Source organism: Oryctolagus cuniculus, chromosome 12, assembly GCF_051225735.1.
Source record: "Oryctolagus cuniculus isolate XC-2025 breed Fujian yellow rabbit chromosome 12, ASM5122573v1, whole genome shotgun sequence".
Taxonomy (NCBI): Eukaryota; Metazoa; Chordata; class Mammalia; order Lagomorpha; family Leporidae; genus Oryctolagus; species Oryctolagus cuniculus.
In genome coordinates this window covers 39,793,847-39,815,485 of record NC_142878.1, presented here as the reverse complement: position 1 = coordinate 39,815,485, position 21,639 = coordinate 39,793,847, and the positions used below count along the sequence as shown (strand labels likewise).

The 21,639-nt window shown below is 42.0% G+C and overlaps 1 protein-coding gene across 2 annotated transcripts in view; it reads left to right on the top strand.

Annotated features, from left to right (window-relative positions):
- Positions 1 to 477: 477 nt before the first annotated feature.
- The window catches only part of BRMS1L (BRMS1 like transcriptional repressor), a 35,535-nt gene continuing 14,373 nt past the window's right edge, over positions 478 to 21,639 (top strand). For both annotated transcript variants that reach the window (XM_002718145.6, XM_017348265.4), the window contains exons 1-4: positions 478 to 1,045; positions 5,010 to 5,100; positions 9,112 to 9,239; positions 10,962 to 11,041. In XM_002718145.6, the coding sequence (XP_002718191.1) occupies positions 904 to 1,045; positions 5,010 to 5,100; positions 9,112 to 9,239; positions 10,962 to 11,041 (441 nt within the window). In that variant the 5' untranslated portion in view covers positions 478 to 903. The remainder of the gene's footprint in view (positions 1,046 to 5,009; positions 5,101 to 9,111; positions 9,240 to 10,961; positions 11,042 to 21,639) is intronic.

Below are 21,639 nucleotides of genomic sequence, written 5' to 3'. Positions count from 1 at the left end.
TGATTGTGGAACTGAGTCTTCCTTGTCTGTGTACCCTATCCTTGAGAATATATAACATCTCATTGGGTCACATACGTAGTTTTCGTTGAAAAGAGAAGTTAAATCAATACCAGTGGCATCTTCCAACAGCATTTGGTAAAAAATAAATGGAAAAATACTAGATTGAAAATGCCAAGCCAAAATTTCTTTCTGTATTATCAATTGCAAAAGTTTCAAGAACAATTTTAAAGATGTTTGTGCAACACAGAAAGTGCAAGTTACCTTGCATAGTTAACTATTCAATGTAACGCTTTCTTAGTCGTAATAAAGACTCCTAGAAGAGGCGGTTCTCTGTTCTGCAGCTCAAAGAGCAGGCAAAGAGCCCTACAGGCAAAAAAACTCTTTCATATCTGCCAGCAACGTCTTGGATAGCCAGGGTGGTCAGACACTCACTTGGCGGGAAAAGCACACATACAGACCAAATTCGCACAATCTGTTTCGGGTTAGTTTATAAATTGCGATCAAGGGTGCCAGCGTTCGTGCCTTGTGGGATTTGAAGTCCAGAAAGAAGAAGGGATCCGGGCTGTCGAAGCTTGGAAGTCGGCAGCCCCTGCAGGTCTCCGCTCTGAGGACTACAACTCCCGACACGCACCGCAAGGCCGCGCTGTAATTACCAGCAACCAATCGTGCCCCAGCAGGGCAAACCCCGCCCCCGCCTTGGAGCTCGGCCTCCGCCAATGGCAGAGCTCCCAGGGCTGAGCCTGCGGGTTAGGTTGTGAGGCCCGGGCCGGGGGCGGGGAGGAGCCGAGGGGGTTCAGAGCAAGCTCGGCCGCTGGGTGGGTCCGGGCGTTCGGCGCGCCCTTCATTGAAGCGGCGGTGGCCGGGCTGGGCGCCGCGAGTGGGAAGCGACGGCGCGGCTGGAAAATGCCGGTGCATTCCCGGGGGGATAAGAAGGAGACGAACCATCACGATGAGATGGAGGTGGACTACGCCGAGAACGAGGGGAGCAGCTCCGAGGACGAGGACACCGAGAGCTCGTCGGTCTCGGAGGATGGCGATAGCTCAGGTGCGCGACCCAGCAAGGCTGGGACCCTGAGTCCCCGGCCGGGCGCGCGACAGGCCGCGCTCCGCACGCCGGGCAGCCGCGTCCTGCTGGGAGAGCGGGGCGGGGAGAGAGGGAAGGGGCGGAGACTGGCTCCGGGCCCTGGGCTGCACCCAGACCGACCGGTCGCCCAGCGCTGCCTGCTCCAGGGAGGGTCCCGGCCAGCGGGGCGGGGCGGGCCTGGGCTTGCCCAGCCCCGGAGCTCGGCCCCCGAGCAGCCCCGGTGGGAGCCGCCCTAGACACCTCCCGGCGGTGCCCTGGGATCTCGCCCGGGTGGGAGGCAGCCCACCGACCTCTCTCCTTACCCTTACCTTTGCAACTCCTACTTCTCAACGTGGGTGGATTGTGGGAGTCCAGGGTGGACCCCAGGTGCTCCTGGCCGGCTTGGAACGGGTTAACCCCCTGTCAGTCTGCGCTTCCCACCAAGTGCCCTTGCAGGGGGCTAACTCGGGAGCTGTCCCGTTTGCAGAATGCCCCTGAAGTTTTCAAGGCTGAGAAGAAGGGAACACCATCGGGGTGGTTTGGATCTTCATCTGTTTATGAATTGGCTGGTTTGGGGGGCAGCATTGAAATGCTCCCAATCTTTTCTTCCCTCCCCCTTTTCCCGACTTTGGGCTGTTTCACTTTTGGGGGTAACGGTGGGGGAGGTGGTGATGGCAGGGCTTGAGGGTGGGAAGAGAGGGGAGGAGAGGGCAGATTAACCCCATCAATAAATTCTGCAAACTTTCGGGAATGGCTACTCAAAAAAGAGAGGGAATCTGTGACTACCTGGACTCTTTTCCTTCTGTCCCCGTTACGGGGATGAGACTGGTTTCTTTGTCTTGGTCTGATTTGGACCGCATAAAGGAAGCGCTGATGACAGCTTGACAGTCCATCATCGCCCTAACGCCCCCTTTCACGTGTCCCTTTCAAAGCAAATCTCCATGGAAGGGTGTCATTTCGATTAATAAATCACCCAATCCCAAAATAAATATTTATGAGTGACTTCTTTGTGTAGCACCGGGCACAGCTCAGTCTGAGGTCTAACTAGTTCTGATCTCTCTCAATCAAAGAGCTGTCTTAAGTTACCGCTTGATTAAGTTGCTAAGTGAGTGCTTAGCTAAACTGCTGTAGGAATCGAGACGAAGAGGAAATCTTTTCAGAATTGATGGCCAGCAAAGGCAGGTTGAAGCAGATGGGGTTATCCTGAAGAATGAGTAGGATTTGTACTGCTGTGGTAACGTTCAGGTGCTCCTGGAGGGCAAGGAATGTAAGAAAAAGTGCAAAGGCCAGAGCTTACGCTTACTCAAGAGTGAGGAAACCATTTGGTATGGGAGAAGGCTGAGCTAAGAAACTCAAAAGAAAGGACAAAACAGAATTGATGAGTGCACGTTTAGGAGTGAAGCGAAGAGAAAACCCAAGATACCAAGAGAATGGTGATAGCATCAGTGGACAGAGAGAAGTAAAAATGTGAGATGAAGATCAAAGAGAAGGTATTTCCGTTGTGTTGCTTTTAAGCAGGAGTGTGTATTCAACCAAGAATGCCCAGCTGGCAGATGGGAATGTGGCCTTGGAATCTGCCTGGGGTGGGAGGAATAATTGGAAGATCATGTGCCTGGCCATTGATGTAGGTGAGATTTCAAAGTGGGGAACAGAGAGAAAGAAGGATCAGGACTGTATGTAAATATATTTCCTAGATCTGTAAAGCATCAGCTTCAAGTATTCTTAGCTTTTTTAACGAGAGCTTACCTCTCTATTTTTTATTACTTTATTTTTTTAAAGATTTATTTATTTATTTGAAAGTCAGAGTTACACAGAGAGAGAAGGAAAGCAGAGAAAGAGAGAGAGAGGTCTTCCATCCGCTGGTTCACTCCCCAGTTGGCCACAAAGGCTGGAGTTGGGCCCATTCGAAGCCAGGAGCTGGGAGTTTCTTCCGGGTCTCCCACGCGGGTGCAGGGGCCCAAAGACTTGGGCCATCTTCCACTGCTTTCCCAGGCCACAGCAGAGAGCTGGATCAGAAGTGGAGCAGCTGGGACTCAAACTAGCACCCATATGGAATGCCAGCACTGCCCGTGGTGGCTTAACTCGCTACGCCACAGCGCCAGCCCCTCTCTCTCTATTTTTAAAGATTTATTTTACTTGAGAGGCAGAGTTACAGACAGAGAGAGGGAGAGGCAGAGAGAAAGGTCTTCCATCTGCTGGTTTACTCCTCAAATGGCTGCAAGGGCCGGAGCTGTGCCCATCCAAAGCAAGGAGCCAGGAGCTTCTTCTCCCATGCTAGTTTAGGGCCCAAGTCCTTGGACCATCTTCCAGTGCTTTCCCAGGCACACTAGCAGGGAGCTGACTGGGAAGTGGAGCAGCCGGGACTCGAACTGTAGCCCATATGGAATGTCTGCACTGCAAGTTGAGGCTTATCCTACTGCGCCACAGTGCTGGCCCAGCTCTATTTGTTAATATTCTCCCCCAGTAATTTTTGTATTGACTGTTGTGATTTTTGATTTGTTTTTAACTTCAGCCCAGAAAATCATGGATAAACCATGAAAACTAATAATTTGAACCACCAGTCAAAATTTTTAAGTGCAAAGAAATTACTTATAGCTGTGTTTTTCAATTTTGCTTCTTATAAAATCATCTCTATTCTACCATGTATTACACACGTTAAACTTCCAGAATTTTATTCTTTTCAAACCTTGGTACTGAGCAGATCCTAAGTCCACAGAAAAACCTCTACTATCCAGAGAACGTGGGGAGTGAGTCATCTGGATGAACCAAGTTTTAAATAGCCTAGGAATAAGCTAGTGGAACCAAAATATTTCTTAATGTGTTTTAGAAAAAAATTTTAAAATGATTCAGATACTTCCCTGCCATATGAAAATAACCAAACACGATTTAACTCTCAGAGTTTGGCCTTTATTTGATGCAGATCAAAATGCAGATCATTTTGCACTTCAGTCATTTTGATGTGTTGGGTACGTAGGGTGTAAAAAGAGAAGATGTGGAACATAGGACAGATCTGGTAATTCATGGTTGCTTTCCTGAGCACATTGGCTTGTTTTGCCCTCATTTATCTGTGTCTTACTGCCTGCCAATAATTGGGGAGAGGGGACAGTGTGAGCTTGAGTGGCAGAACAAGATAGCCTCTGGTACATAGAGTGAGATGGGTTTTCATGTTTATGTGACTGGCACATCAGCCGCGTGAACAGTTCTGAAAGAATTCCAGAAGAGATTGGGGGAGGGGGGGCGCTGCGGCATAGTGGATGAAGCTCGAGTCCCTGCTGCTCCACGTCCTTTCCAGCTCTCTGCTATGGCCTGGGAAAGCAGTGGAAGATGGTCCAAGTCCTTGGGCCCCTGCACCCACATGGGAGACCAGGAAGAGGCTCCTGGCTCCTGGCTTCAGATCTGCATAGTCCCAGCCTTTGTGGCCAACTGGCGAGTGAATCAGCAGATGGAAGACTCTCTCTCTCTGCGTCTCCTCTGTGTAACTCTGACTTTCAAATAAATAAATAAATCTTTAAAAATATTTTAATTATTTATTTATTTATTTTGAGAGGTAGAGTTACAGATAGGGAGACAGATAGAGAGAGGTCTTCCATCTGCTGGTTCACTCCCCAGCTGCTGGAGCTGGGCCTATCCTAAGCCAGGAGCCAGAAGCTTCTTCTGGGTCTCCCACGCAGGTGCAGGGGCCCAAGCATTTGGGCCATCTTCTGCTGCTTTCCCAGGCCATATCATAGAGCTGGATTGGAAGAGAAGCAGCCAGGACTTGAACCGGTACCCATATGGGATGCTGGTTCCACAGGTAGAGGCTTAGCCTACTAGCCACAGTGCCAGCCCTTAGTATAATCCTTGTATGTCAAACTTGATATTAGGTTTTTTCTATTTGAATGCACGTTCAGAAATATTTGAAACATAAAGTTAACTTTATCTTGGATATTTGCCTTTTTATTCACAGAAATGGATGATGAAGACTGTGAAAGAAGAAGAATGGAATGTTTAGATGAAATGTCCAACCTTGAAAAACAGTTTACCGATCTCAAAGATCAGTAAGTAGTGACTTCACAAGGTCGTTGTCTCTGAATCTCGACTCTGTCACACGTGCAGTAGCATAAGTGTAATTACATTCAGTCTCCACTGCTTTCCTTTTGTATTTTATGGGACTGACTGATGTGAAAGAGGCTTCAGGGAAAAAAAAAAAAAAAGGAAAACGAGAGAGACTTCAGCTGTTGCTTTTCTGCTGAAGGTCTCATTAGCTACACCCATGATTTTGAGATAGGCTGTTTTGGTGAGGAGTGGTGTGATGTGATTTCCATGTGGATGCAGGTGATTAAAATATTTTCTTTGGATTGCTGCACGCTTCATTTTAATTTACTTCATTTTTCTTTTGTTAAACAACCGGATAAAGATAACATTTTTAAAATTTGAAAATAAGAGAAAATTTCCCAAAGATTCTGTCTGGCAGAGGGATTTTGTTCGTATGTTACATGGGATAGTATGTGCAGTACATGTTTTCATGTGCATTATTTAGTTTGCTGCTTGCAGCTGTACGGGATTGGAAGACAGCTTCATCTCCATTTTACCTGTGAGAAAGTTGAGGCCCAGGGAGGCTAATCGATTTGCCCATAGTTTATCAAAAGTGATCTGTGAGCCAGGCTTGTTGCCTTCTGGAGCTACTAGTGTTGCTTCCACTAAGGCACATTACTTGGGAGGAAATGTGTTGGGACAGAAAGAGTCCAGGCTGTGATGCAGGCTTTCCTGACTGACTGTGTGGGATAGTAAGCCCTTCCTTAGTTTCTACCCTGAGGACTGATTGAACAATATGTGTAGTCCTTCCCTGTTTGCCTGGCGTTTGGTAAGTGCCCATTGGATACTATTTTTGTTCCCCCTTTTAGTAAGTTCAGAAATCTTCTGTGAGACCGGTAACACAAGCATGAGTTCCACTGATTTGAGAAAATGTAGAAAAATGTAAATTCAAAGGAAAAGACATCTTCCAGGAGGGCTTTCACTTGCGGACGCGGTGGCGTGGTCACGGGGCGGAGCTGTGTGTGAGGGGTGTCGTGACAGAGAGGCTGCCGAGGGTACAGGTGCCATACTCCGATGCTGCCTCTCCAGTTCATGAGCTCTTCAGAATGTTGCTGTGTATTGTTCTGTAGCCCGAGGGAGGCCAGGATAATAGCCGAAAACTTGTTTGCTGTATCTGGAATTTCCAGACTAAAGTGGGACAGATTTTTTTTTTACCATGTGACTTCTGTTTATGCCTTTTCTTGTTTTAACTACTATCTGTATTACACATGAGTGTATAGATCATGTTCCGGGCTAGTGCAACAAATTATACAGGGCTACTTCAAAAAATTCAGGGAGGGTGGGCGTTCAGCTTCACAATGAAACCGCTGGTTGGGATTCCTGCATCGTGGATTGGAGTGCCTGGGTTTGAGTCCTTGCTGTGTTCCCAATTCCAGCTTCCTGCTAATACTCATCCTGGGGGGTGGGGTGGGGGGCAGCAGGCGATGGCTCCAATACTTGGATCCCTCCTGCCATGTGGGAGACCTGGATGGAGTTCCCAGATTTGGCCCTGGCTTGGGGCCAATGCAGGCATCTGGGAAGGGAACTAGAGATGGGAGCTCTCTGCCTGCCTCTCATATAAATAAATAAATAAATACGTAAATACAAATTAATGGAAAGTGGAATTAAAAAGATAAGTTTATTGCAACAAAAATTTTTGAAATCTATGAATTGGTTAAGAGTCTTGAAAAAGTTTATGGAAATTTTCATATTATGAAAAAACTGCATGATGTCAAATATTTTTTTCACAGAAACAGACTTTTAATTCCATTTTTCCATGAACTCTTTGAAGTACCCTTATATAAGCAATCAAAATAATACAAAGTTTCAGATTTTGCCTTTGGAAATCATGGTATATTTTTCTTATTCTAAAGATTTGGAACTTTAAATGAAAATGATGTAGTTCCCCAGAGAATCCATTGTTGGGACAAACTGTAGAGTTCATCCAGGATCATTTTGGAAAAGAGGAGGCAAATGTACAGTTCTTTATTTTAGCATGAATAAATAATTTATTCAGTTAATTAGGATTAACCTACTTGGCTTTCAAAGTGTATTTTATGATTATCCAAGAAATGAAAGTTGTTATAAATTCTAGTATTGGAAAACGTTATAGCTAGTTGGTCATTAGGCCTAATCTTGTTTATCCTGGGACTGTCTCTTGCCTTGATTTTTTGTTGTCCTGGCTCCTGCTTCGACTTCCATTCATCTCTGGAAGTACTAAAAATGGATGATCATTATTTAGTAAGATGATTTCTCAAGGGATTGGTTTCTAAAAATATGTTTTAAAAATTAATCTTTGCACCAGGTTTATGATCAGACTTTTCCTCTTCCCCAATTGCCTTGTTATTTTTATTCTATTTTACTGAATATCTCTGAAAAGTTTCTCAAATCCTCTTTAGAAGAGGTAGAAAATATAATAATAATAATGATTATCCTGCTTCTCCTGTTTTAGCACCACAGGGCACAATAGCACTCCCTTCATAAGGCAGAAAACCCACCACTTGCAGTGTCTATAGTGGTGGAAGGTGAGTTCTTCCACCTCCTTCAAAAGATAGAGGGACTTCTACTATTCCAGTTTCCATTCATTTTGATATTCAACATCCAACAAATATTAATTGAGCAGCTACAGTGTGAATAGTATTTTGGTTGCTGTGAGGGACTCATGATCCTTGCCTTTGATGGATTTGTACTTGAATTCCAGGATTATAAAAATTATATTGATTAAGTAACATGTACTTTTCTGACTTCACATATTTATAGATTTTGTCTTGAATTTAAAAAAATTTAACTCAGTCTTGATAATGTGTTATTTTGCATTTAAGTTAGATAATTTTACCTCTTTTTCTACAGTAAAAATGGATATTTATGCATCAACACTTAAACCTGCTTTGATTCTTAAGACTCATCCTATAAATCTCTTATGCTAATTAGTTATCAATTATAGACAATATATTGCTTTTCTTAATTGCATTAGTGTGTATTTCTGAGAGAAGACAAAATTTAATATGAAAACTAGATACCATAATGTTTTCAAAAGCCTACTGCTTGTTATACTAACCTCTACAAGCGTAAGCAGTGGTTTCTTTTGGAAGCTGCTATGTGCCATCCTTCTAATAATTTACAAAACAGTTTAAAATTGTTAATCTGCTTTGAGCTTTTAGGACATCCTTAAAATGCCACAAAACCAGGATTTGAAGTATCTTTCATGAAAGATGACAATGTAAATGCCTTCCTGTTAAAAAGAATTAGTTCTATCTTACAAGATTGTTGTTGAAAATAAACACTGGGTTTTCTCATGAACTCTCTCTTTTATTATCAAACCAAAATATTGTCACGACAGAGGGCAAAAGAAAGTATTTATAAGCGGATTCGTAATTAAGGGCAACAAAGAAACCCCTTCCCTGTTTTTCATTTCCTCCTCCATTGAACCACTGGTTTTGCTACTGGCTTCTTCATTTGCAGTCAGAATGAGCTGGTTATGCCAAGCCACAGGTTCAGTAGCCATTCCTCCCCGTTCTGTTAAAGAATTTATAGGCTGCATTTTGTGATACTAATTCCTTTTCAAGAAAGGTGGGAGGAAGCCACGGAATTAGTTATTTTGACAACTAGCAACATTGTTTCTAAACTATTCAAAATGACTTCTTTGTTTCTTTTAAACTCAGAGTTTAAATGACCTTCTCTCTTAAAGTTAATTTATTGTTCTATAGTTAAAAACACAAGTTGAGAGGCCAAAAGTAGTTACTTCAACTGTGTATTTGGTATTGTGAGTGAACCATTAATGAGGGATACTGATAGAAACAGGGTAGATACCTATTTTGTGGTTATTTGCATAAAATTAAATTATGTGACTGAGCTCTCTGTTTGAGATCATGGCAAAAATACCTTTGATAGGTTACTAGAGTTTTATGATTTTAGGAATAAATAATGTATGAAAATGGCATATTGTTAGCCTTTGTTGAGATTTTTAAATTAACACTAATTTTTGCTTTGTTAAGACTTTATAAAGAGCGATTAAGTCAGGTGGATGCAAAACTACAGGAGGTCATAGCTGGGAAGGCACCAGAATATTTGGAACCACTGGCAACTCTACAAGAAAATATGCAAATTCGTACAAAGGTAGCAGGTAGGAAAGTGAAACGTCTTTTCCCTATAGTAGATGTGAACTCTTCAATAGCTTTAAAGTGTTTGTAATTGGTGGGATTATAGATATATTTACATTGATCAGAATATTTCACTATCAGTCAGCCCACATTTATTTACTAAATAAATGCCTTTTGCTTTTCTTTGCTGCTGTGTGGGATTAAAACAAACAAACAAACAAAGAAAACAGCCCTCTGATTGCTCAACAATGTTGAGGATACTTCCTCATTTGGTGAAACAATTGGAAGCTATAGTACTTTTACTAAGAGATAATGTTACATCACAGTTTAATTCTCTATTAGCAAAAAGGCTTAATTTAAGTACTTTTAGTATTTTTCATTGTAAGAATAATGCAATTTTTTTTAATTGATAGAAACTTTTTTTAAAAAGTTTGATCAGGAAATTATAGTATATATTAGCATTCAGCCAGATATTTAAATTGGTACTTACTTTTTTTGATAAGTTTGATTGCTCATTCATGGCTCTGTGTAAATGAAGATGTATCATATTTGTATGGTTAAGCTTCAGTTTTCTGTTTGTAACTGGGATCCAACCTCAGTATTGTGCCCAAGCACTCATAATCATTTATCTATTTAAAGGTCACTTAAAGTTTTCTGTGATCAAACAAAATCTCAGCTTTAATTGATAGAGATGCTGATTGTTTTTCTTTTTGGGAGGGGCACTAATTAGTCCTATGTACTTGTTAAGTAATATCCAAGGCATTGTTGATAAGTTCTTTTTTACTAAATTCACCTTAAATCAAATTTTATTCCCGAGGGCTTATTATTAAGTATGCAGGCAGTGTGATACTAGCTTGCTGTCTTTGCATGTGGACTGATACTCTTAAAAGGGTTCCGGATTTCCTTTAATATTCTTTTACACTAAATGGATGATCAGGAACTATCACTCAAGTCAGGTACTTGTTTTTCAACTCTGTGGCCTCCCTTACTTTTTGATTTTGCAAATAGTGTGTGTACACTGATTGCTAAGGCATAGTTCCGGATATCCTCCCCTACTTTTGCTATGCAAAGACAGGTAATTGAATTGCTAGGAGCAGCTATGGCATGGAATTTAGTATACACCTCTAGAGCTCTGTGCTTGCCATTTGTGTGGTGGCCTGTTGCATGGCCATGCTGCTTAGTTTCTATTGTTATGCTTGCTCTTATCTCCAAGCTAAACTCTCTCGGGCATCTGTCTTGTAGGTAAAGCTCTGTTAAGAGGACTCCAGATATGTTTGTACATTTATTCCTCTTGGGAGCTTTGGACTCTGAAAACAAATAATAGTTCAAAAATAGTGGTTTTGATGGGGTATAGCATCTGGTTGTCTCTTGAATACACATGATTGATAAAATCAGAGTTTATTGTCTGTTTTTGTTATGAGAAACTGGAGATACTGTTTTTCATAGGAAAATAATTTTATTTTCATTGGGTCATTGTCTTTCAAACAGGTAGGAGTATCTTAGAGACATGGGGTAAGAACAAAAATGAGCAAGGTGGTTTCTTGTAGCTCTTAAACTCTTAGTTTCTAGTCTTGAAATATATTTTAAATGAACCTTTTTTATTTTTATTTTTTAAAGGTAAAATTAGAATCACTTGTCAGTTTCTTCTTGATTCATCTTATACGGTGAGGACAAAATTCCGGCAGGGACGTGGTAGTGAAGCTCCTTATTGCGGACATAATTGGAGTCATTGTGTTTGGTTGCAGGAATCTATAGAGAGCTCTGCTTAGAATCTGTAAAGAACAAATATGAATGTGAAATCCAAGCCTCTCGCCAGCATTGTGAGGTACTGTCATTTCACTGAACTTTTAAGCTAATTTAATCCCCAAGCTTTTTCTGAGTGTAGCAATAAAATAAGTAAAACAAAATAAAATGGGCTTTCGCTCATTGCGTGTGTGTGTGTGTTTGTGTGTATGTGTATATGTGTGTGTATGTGTCTACCAAAACCCCAATCAGAAATACATTTACACTGGAAACTGTTTGGAGATAGGACACAAAGAAAGGACCATGGGAAAGAACTGAGGTAACTTTAGAAATTTTGCAACTGTTACTTTGAAAAGAATTTGTAACAATTACGTTACCCAGCATCACTGAAAATATTAGTATAATATGGAAGTTTAGACTTAAAAGCCAAAGATATATACCCAGTGGTGCAGTAAGAATGTTAGGCTATAGAGATTATTTCTGTCTCTTTCCATGTGTTAGGTTAGAAGTCTGTATTTATGAAAAGAAATTGGTGTATTTTTCCATATGTTCTGTTTATTTAAATATCATTTAAAAATATGCTCATTTATAGACAGCGTTTCACAAAACCTAGAAAATATCATGAATATACTGGTGAAACTAAGAGGACAAGTTGTATTGGTTCCCATTTCACTTTAATGCACAGTACTAAGAGTGGTAGGTATAAAAATGATGGAGCTTCATTTTCTTGGTTGCACTGGTGTTTACTAGCTGCTTGGGTTTTCTTTCCAAAGCAGTACCTGTTTGTATCTTTGGCCGTTGTGTTGGGCTCTTGGTCTTTTTCGCCTTGACTGTAGAGATTCTTTATATATTCTGAATACAAATGCTTTGCTGTTTATATGCTTTGCAAGTATGTTTACCCAGGTGTGGGATGTCTTCACTGTTTTTGATTACTTGATGCATACAAGTTTTACTTTTTTGAAAAAAAAAAAAAAATATTTGTTGGGAGGGAAGGAAGGGGCATTAGTGGGTGTGGGAGTGACGATGAACAAACACATATTCGGATCTGCTGGTTCACTTCCCAGAGGCCAGCAATGGCTGGGGCTGAGCCAGGCCAAAGCCAGGAGCTGGGAACCCAGTCCAGGTCTCCCGTGTGGCTGACAGGGATCCAGCCCCTTGAGCCATCATCACCTGTGCTGCCTCTAAGGGAGCCTGTAAGGAAGAAGCTAGACTTGAGAGCAGAGCCAGGATTTGAACCCAGTCACTGTGGAATGGTATGTGGGTGTTCCACGCAGCCTCTTAACCCCTTGGCCACATGCCAGCCCCAAGTTGTTTATTTTTAATGTAGTTGAATTTATTGTCTTTATGATTTGTGCTTTTTGTGTCTTCCCTGTTTTGAAGTAAAATATTTATTTTTCTTTAAATGCTTAAAATTTACTTTTAACTTTGAGATTGCTAAATAACCTGTAATTGAATTTTGTGTGTGGTGTAAAGCATGGTCCTAATTTTATTTTATTTTATTTTTTTTGTATATGGAAATATAATCTCAATGCTATTTATTACTCTAACCTTGTCCCACAAGTCAACCATTTTCTCTCTTCTACATATCAAATGATCATAGACGTACTGATTTGTTTCTGGCTTTTTTTGTCTGTCCCATCAGTCTGTTTCCACACAAGTGCACAGTATTTTTCTATGGCTCTCAATCTAGTAAGTCTTCAAAACTGAAAAACTTGGTGCACTTGCCCTGTTCATTTTCTTACAGTTGTTGTTATTGTTCAATTCTATTTTACTAAGTAGCAACTTTTAAAAATTTGCTTTTTATTTTTTTGCCGCTGTATAGAAAAGTGATTTTGTATGTTGATGTTTAGTATCTAGAATTTTATCTACCTCTCTTCTTATTCTAATAATTGATTACAGATTATCTTAGATTTTTCATATAGATGATAATGTTGTTTGTGAATAATGAGACTTTGTTTCTTCAATTTTGATCTTCCTCTTATGTTTTTTCAAGTATTTATTTGTTTATTTGAGAGGCAGAATTTCAGAATGGGAGAGACAGAGAGAGAAAGGTCTTCCATTTGTGGTTCACTCCTCAGATGGTTGCAATGGCCAGAGCTGGCCTGATCTGAAGCGAGGAGCTTCTTCCAAATCTCCCATGTGGGTACATGGGACCCAAGCACTTGAGCCATCTTCTGCTATTTCCCAGGCCATAGCAGAGAGCGGGATTGGAAGTGGAACAGCCAGGACTTGAACCAGTGTCCATATGGGATGCCTGCACCACATCTTTTTTCTTTTTCTTAATGGCTCTGATAGGACCTCTGTTGCAACATGGAATAGAAGCAGTGAAAGCACATTATTTTCATGTTTTTAATCATAAGGGAATGCTTCTAATACTTTCCATTAAGTATTATATTTTCTTTTGGGTTTTAGTAAATGTATCAGGTTAAGGAAATTTCCTTTTATTTCTTGTTTTCTAAGAATTTTTATCCTGAATAGTTGTTAGATTTTATTAAAAGCTTTGCATCTATTGAATTAGTCGTGATTCTTTGCTTCTTGATATATTAATGCAGTGACTTGTGTTACAAATGCATTTTCTGGGCCCGGCACCGTGGCTCACTTGGCTAATCCTCTGCCTGCAGTGCTGGCATCCCATATGGGCGCCGGGTTCTAGTCCCGGTTGCTCCTCTTCCAGTCCAGCTCTCTGCTGTGGTCCAAGAGGGCAGTGGAGGATGGCCCAAGTGCACCCGCATGGGAGACCAGGAGGAAGCGCCTGGCTCCTGGCTTCAGATTGGTGAGCGCTGGCCATAGCAGCCACTTGGGGGGTGAACAAACGGAAGGAAGACCTCTCTCTCTCTCTCTCTCTCTCTCTCTGTAACTCTACCTGTCAAATAAATAAATAAAAATCTTAAAACAAAAAAAAAAAAAAAGAAAAACAAATGCATTTCCTAATAGTAAGCCTTCCTTGGATTATTGGAATGATTCTCTTCTGCATTGCCACAGTCAATTTGCTAATATTTTATTTAGAAATTTGAGTTTCATGTTTACAAGTGAGATTTAACTTTCAATTATCATATGGCTTTTAATTTGATTTCAAGATTCATAAAATGAGTTAGAAATATTGCATTTTTTTCTTCCATAAATATATTTAGGATTGTACTAGTCAGTTCTGTGAGGGTTTAGTTGTCTGTAACAGTCTCATATTGATAGAAAAGTTGCAAGAAAATACAAAGAAGTCTTTTTGGTGAACCACTGAAAATGAGTTAGCAACATGATACACCGTCACCTCAAATCCTTTCATAGATGCTTCAGACAAACGAGGAACATTCTGTACCATAGTACAGTCAGCAGAATCAGGAAAGGTGCATTTCTGTGTGGCTACCATCTAATCCGCAAACTCCATTCACGTTTTTAGGGATTGTCACAGTAGCACCCTGTAAAGAAAAGAGATGCAGTTCAGAATCACGTTGTGTTTGTCGTTGCATTTGCTTGTCGTGTCTTTTAAGTCTCCTTCAGTGCAGAACAATTCCGTGGTCTTTCTTTGGCTTTCAGGGTCTTGACATTTCCACAGTTTCAGTCCAGCTATTTTGTAGGCTATTCCTCAGTTTTGAGTTGCTCTGGTATTTCTTCATAACTGGAGTCAGGTTTTGTCTCTTTAGCAGAACTATTACAGCACTGATGCTGTGTTCTTCTGATTGAACTCTACCAGACAGTGCATAATTTTGAAATGTATCATTATTGGAGATGTATACTTTGATTATGTGGTTTAAGTGGTATCTTCAAGATTTCTTCAAGTAAACTTACTTTTTTTTCATTGTGACAAATACTTATTTTGAGACGCACTTTCAAATTAAGTGAACATCTCATTCCTCTTAACATTTTAATTAATTAATTAATATAAATATCAACGCCTTGTTTCCCTAGTCTTTTTTGTTCATTTGTTTTGTTTTGTTTTGTTTCATCTTCCATCGCCTTGAGAGATGTCTGAAAATTTTGCTCTGTAGTAGTGAGTTTGTTAATTCCTTGTATTTCTTTTCTGTTTTTAGTTGGTTTTTTTTTTTTTTTTTTTTTTTTTTTAAGATTTGTTTATTTGAAAGGCAGAATGACAGAGAGAGAAAGAGAGAGAGAGAGAGAGATCTTCCATCTGCTGGTTCACTCTCCAAATGACTGCAATGGCTGGGGTTGGGCCAGGCTGAAGCCAGCAGCCAGGAATTCTGTTTGAGTCTCCCACATATGTGGCAGGAGCCCAGGCACTTGGGCCATCTGCTGCTTTCCAAGGCTCATTAGCTGGGAACTGGAGTGGAAGCAGAATTGCCAGGACTCAAACACATGCTCTGATATGGGCTGCTGGCATCCTAGACAGCAGGTTAACCTGCTGTGCCACAGTGCTAGCCCCCATTTTCTTATTTCCTAAAAATTCACCTAGCGATGATCTTCAGAAGGAGTCAGGAATGATGAGATACTCCATGATGGACATTCATAGTCTCGGACTCTTTTGACCGAAAATGAAGGTAGAGAATACTTGTGATTCCAGAGTACCTTGCTGAAACTTATTCCTGTGGAATTTTTTCCCCTCCCCTCCCCTCCCCTCCCCTCCCCTCCCCTCCCCTCTCCTCTCCTCTCCTCTCCTCTCCTCTCCTCTCCTCTCCTCTCCTCTCCTCTCCTCTCCTTTCCTCTCCTTTCCTTTCCTTTCCTTTCCTTTCCTTTTTCTGTGTTAAGGACACTTAACATGGGATCTACCATCTTAAAAAAATGTTAATTGTATAATACAATATTTTAAACTATGGATACAGTGGTATACAGCAGCTGTCTAGAACTTAATGAGCTTGCATAACTGAAACTTTGTATCAGTTGAGTAGCAACTCCTCCTTTTCCCATATCCACAGCCCCAGTAACCATATCCTACTTTCTGCTTCTACTTCCTGTGTGTTTGGTTAATTTACATACCTCATATAAGTGGTATTATACAGGATTTGTCTCCTGTGACTGTCTTAATTCACTTAGAATAAGGACTTCAGGGTTCATTCATGTTACAAATAACAGGATTTCCTTTTTAAAGGGCAAGTAGTATTCCATTATATGTAGATAGCATATTTTCTTCACCCATTCATCGGTCCATGCAGTTTTTTTTTTCCCTAGAAACCTTTTATTTAAGGTATACAAGTATCAAATTTCATACATTTCTTTTTTTTTAGAGAGAGATTTTTTTTAAAAAGATTTATTTATTTATTTGAAAGTCAGAGTTACACAGAGAGAGAAGATGAGGCAGAGAGAGAGAGAGAGAGAGAGAGAGAGAGAGAGGTCTTCCATCTACTGGTTCACTCCCCAATTGGTCAAACGGCCAGAGCTGCGCAAATCCGAAGCCAGGAGCCAGGAGCTTCTTCTGGATCCGCCATGTGGGTGCAGGGGCCCAAGCACTTGGGCCATCTTCCACTGCTTTTCCAGGCCATAGCAGAGAGCTGGATTGGAAGCAGAGCTGCCAGGACACAAACTGGCGCCCACATGGTATGGTGACACTGCAGGCGGTGGCTTTACCCTTAGGCCACAGCGACGGCCCATGCATTTCATATATGCAAATTTAGAAATAGTGATTCTTCCCATCCTGCTCTTTCTCCCACCCATATTCCCATCCTTTTTCCTCTTCCAACTCCTATTCCCGTTCTTATTTTCTACTAAGATCTATTTTCAATTAATTTTATACACATAAGATTAACCCCACACTAAGTAAAGAATTCAATAAAGAGTACAAAAAGAACCAAAAGTGTTCCTCAGCAGTCCAGACAAGGGCTATTCAAAATCATTGCGTCTCAGGGCCGGCGCTGTGGCACAGCAGGTTAACACTCTGGCCTGAAGTGCCGGCATCCCATTTGGGCACTGGTTCGAGACTCGGCTGCTCCATTTCCAATCCTGCTCTCTGCTATGGCCTGGGAAAGCAGTAGAAGATGTGCCAAGTCCTTGGGGCCCTGCAGCCATGTGAGAGACCTGGAAGAAGCTCCTGGCTCCTGGCTTCAGATTGGCACAGCTCCGGCTGTTGCAGCCATCTGGGGAGTGAACCAGCAGGTGAAAGACCTCTCTCTCCCTTTCTGTCTCTCTCTCTCTCTCTCTGCCTCTCTCTGTGTAACTCTGACTTTCAAATAAAATAAATAAATCTTTAAAAAAATATCATTGCATCTCAAAGTGTCAATTTCACTTCCATAGATTACGTTTTAGGTAGTGTGTTAGTTACCACAGATTAGGGAGAACGTATGGTATTTGCTTTTTGGGACTGGCTTATTTCACTGTGTACAGTGTTTTCCAGTTGCATCCATTTTGTTGAAAAACACCAGAATTTCATTTTTTTAAGCACTGTGTGGTATTGCATGGTGTACATATAGGTGCATGCACATTTAAGTTGCTTCCTCATCTTGGCTGTTGTGAATAGTGCTGTGGGGAACAGTGGGAGTACAAACATCTCTTATCTTTTTGAGGTCCTGCTTTCACTTCTTTTGGATAAATACCCAGAATTGGATTGCTGTGTTATGGGGTATTTATTTTTAATTTTAAAAATTATTTATTTAACCTATTCAAAAGACAAAGAAACAGAGAGATCTTCTATCTCTGGTTCACTCCTCAGATGCCCACAATAGCAAGAGCTGGGTCAGACTGAAGCCTGGAGCCAGAAATTCAATCCTAGTCTCCCATGTGAGTAACAGGGACCCAAGTACTGGAGCCATCATCTGCTTCCTCCAGGTGCATAGTAACAGGAAGCTGGGTCAGAATCAGGCACTCTGATATGGGATGCAGCCATCTCAAATGGTGTCAACTACTGTGCCAAAGGCCCACTATATATAATCATAACAGCCATTTATATATATATATATATATATATATGTAGTATATATATTTATATATATAAAACATGACTATTTTATACACACACACACACTATTTTGTGTTTTAGCTTATTTTCCAGCAGTATTTCATGGGTATGTTATGGTTCTAAATATTCTTCTTAACATTTTGTTTTAGCAGATAATGTGTGTATATATTTCCCGAGTCACAGATGTATAATAATAACAGGTCTTTTTTTTTTTAAACAAACTATAGCAAGTTTTATTAAGGAAATTTTTGCATGGTTTGATTTTCATTATTTACCTGGCATGCTTCTCATATCAGAACCCCCCATGTCAATGATAGCCAGTACTCTCTCAAGTGTCTTCCACAGGCTTAATCTGCCACCACTGTGATGGGCAACGCCTTTGGCCAAGAAGGCACAGACTGTACTTTGGATTTTCTCAATATCAGGCAGTTGTTAATGGGGTGACCAGTTCTGCTTTGCCTTCTCTGATCTTCAGTCTGCTGCTACCCCAGCACATGCTTTCCTCTTCTAGGCCAACTCCAGTGACTTACTCATCTTTGTAGCCACCACCCTCTGCAGAGACGGCCGGGGGTGGGAAAGTTCTCAGTTCTACACGCCAGGCACAATTGTTTGTCTAACTCTTATGCTACTGCTTCTCATATTTCCAAATATTGATCAAGTTTAGATATTACCTATTGGTTCCTGCTTCTGGAAGTTAATTTCATATTTCAGACACTCTTACCTATTTTTTTTTTTTTTTTTTGACAGGCAGAGTTAGTCAGAGAGAGAGACAGAGAGAAAGGTCTTCCTTTCGTTGGTTCACCCCCCAAATGGCCACCACGGCTGGCGCGCTGTGCTGATCCAAAGCCAGGAGCTAGGTGCTTCCTCCTGGTCTCCCATGCAGGTGCAGGGCCCAAGCACTTGGGCCATCTTCCACTGCCCTCTCGGGCCACAGCAGAGAGCTGGACTGGAAGAGGAGCAACCGGGACAGGACCGGCGCCCTGACCGGGACTAGAACCCGGGATGCCAGCGCAGCAGGCAGAGGATTAGCCTAGTGAGCCATGGCACTGACCTCCTATTGGTTCTTATGGTGGCAGCCAGGCATATAATGAGAGTTCTTCCTCTGTATTTTTTTCTTGGTTATAAATATTGTTCGTGGAACCTGGAATTGGACTGTGCGTAAGCTTCACTGCTTGTATGTTTTTTTCAACCTTGAAATGAATAATTGCTTCCTTTATTGTTAGCTTTCTCTGTGTTTATCAGTTCTTCCCAGAGACTCCAGCAGATCTTTGAAAGCCTCTTAATGCTATTTTTTTAAATTAAGGCATACATGTACAGCTTCATTGACTTTTCACAAAGCTTGAGTATTCAGCAAAATAAGTGTGTTATCTAGTGTCATGAACTCATGAAGAGTCAAAACAGGCGTGAGCCCTGTGATCGTTTTCCTCTCTGTGAGCATTTACCCTCCTGTCCAGTAAAGGTCAGAGCAGCTTCTTATTGTCAAGTTAGTCATAAACAGTTCTAGCGACTCCTAGAATGTTCTAAAACATCCCTCATGCTTGCTTCTGTCAGATACGAAGTCTACTGCTGGTTGCTGTGCTACCAAGAGTATCAGAGGACCAGTCAGCCCTGTTTTCTCTGGAAGTGCTCCCTCCTGGAAGCAGCCCCTTTACCCCGACCCCATCCTTTGGTCCCTTGTCCTCTTGTTTCCTCCTGCTCATCCTTCAGAATCTTTCTAGACTAACTACATTCCTGTCTTTGTGGGTCATCTCTTCACCATCAACCCAGAAATTCCTTTCATTTCTCTTTGGCTGGATCTTATTTCCTCTTTTGGTTAGCTAGAAGGTGTCTTTCGGTAGCATCTTAGAGAAAGGGTGTATAGAAGTCCGTTTTTGTCTTAAGTTTTATTTTTATTTATTTGAAAGAGTTAGAGAGGGAGAGATAGAGTGAGAGGTCTTTCATCTGCTAGTTCACTCCCCAAAAGGCCAAACAGCCCGGGCTCAGCCAGGCTGAAGCCAGGAGCCGGGAACTTCATGTGGGTCTCCCACATGGGTCAGGGGCCCAAGGACTTAGACAATACTCTGCTGCTCTCCCGGGCACATTAGTAGGATGTTGCATCAGAAGTGGAGCGGCTGAGACATGATAGAAGTCAGTTTTTTGAGATTCCTCGTCGTGGTTATCCATTGCTCTGTAACGAGTTACTCCAAAATCCAATGCAGTAGTTAAACACTTATTATTTCAGAGCCTCAGTGGAATTTGGGAGCAACTTAGGCGGGTGATTCTGGCTCAGGGAATCCCATGAAGTTGCACCAGGGATGCAGTTAACTGAAGGCTTGACTTGGGGCGGGAGGATCTGCTCCCACCTTGATTGACTTCAAGGCTGGCAAGTTGCTGCCAGGTCCTGGTTGGGGGTCTTAGTTCTCCTGCTGTGTGCATCTCGCAGGCTGCAAGATGTCCCCATGACCTACACTCCAGATCTCAAACACTGAGTAACGCAGAGGGGCAGACAGAATGGTAGTGTTTTTATGATGTGCATCCGCCATGGCCTGTTCATCAGCGGTGAGTCCCTGAGTTCTACCCCATTCAGGCTGAGAGTAATTAGTCTGTGGTCAAGGATTATCTCAGGCCACCACATCGTTCCAGTCCTAAAACATCTTTGCTGTCACCCTGGCGAGTCTGACGTTGTGGATGGCAGGCATGGTCAGCAGAGTTTTGAAGGTGTTATTCCATTGTTTCCCAGCTGCTGGTGGTGTTTCTGGGAAGTCTCTTATTCTGACTCCTGATGTTTCTAAGTAACCTGTTTCCTTCCTGAAGGGTCCCTGTGTCCTGGGCCACAGTGTGGATCCCTTTTCATTCGCTGTGCTAGATCCTCGGGGAAGCTTTTAATTAGGAAACTAACACCTTCAGCCTGGGAAATGCATTGTTTCTTTAATACATTCTTTTAGATTTCATTTTTTAAATTTGCTGTAGTCCATTAATTTTTATGTATAATATAAAGCCAGCAATTTTGAGGTTTTTATCCTCAGGATATAATTAAGCTCATTTTTCTATTATCATTTATTATCCTTAAATTACCAGGTGATTTGGAAAGTCACATTTCCACATAACCAAGGTCTGTTTCTATATTTTAAAAATTCTATTGTGAGGTCGGCGCTGTGGCTCACTAGGCTAATCCTCCGCCTGTGGCGCCGACACACCGGGTTCTAGTCCCAGTTAGGGCGCCGGATTCTGTCCCTGTTGCCCCTCTTCTAGTCCAGCTCTCTGCTGTGGCCCCGGGAAGGCAGTGGAGGATGGCCCAAAGTGCTTGGGCCCTGCACCCGCATGGGAGACCAGGAGGAAGCTTCTGGCTCCTGGCAGTGCGCCGGCCATAGTGACCACTTGAGGGGGGTGAACCAACGGAAGGAAGACCTTTCTCTCTGTCTCTTTCTCTCACTAACTCTGCCTGTCCAAAAAAAAATTTAAAAAATTCTATTGTGTGTATTTTTCAGCCGAGTATACTTAAAAAAAAAAAAAAAAAAAGGATGCTAGCTTTTAGTCTGTGTCACTCTGATCATGCAGATCAGATGTATCCCATCTGATCATAGTCTTTCAGAACCTCCCAGACTCCAGTCCTGAAAACAGGCCCCTGAGTCAGGGAGCAGCCAGAGGGAAACTGGTTCTGCACACAGGTCATTGTGAGATCCGTGCAAAGCCGGAGGCTTAGAGCACCTTTCCTGGGCGTCCTTCAAGCTGCCCGGATGAGAAACTGGGAAAGGGCTCAGTGAACAGTGCAGGCGGCATTGGTGTTGCACATCTCTTGATGTCAGATACCTGCTTACAAGTAGGGTTTCAAAATAGTGAAGGGACCGGTTGAACTCAGAAAG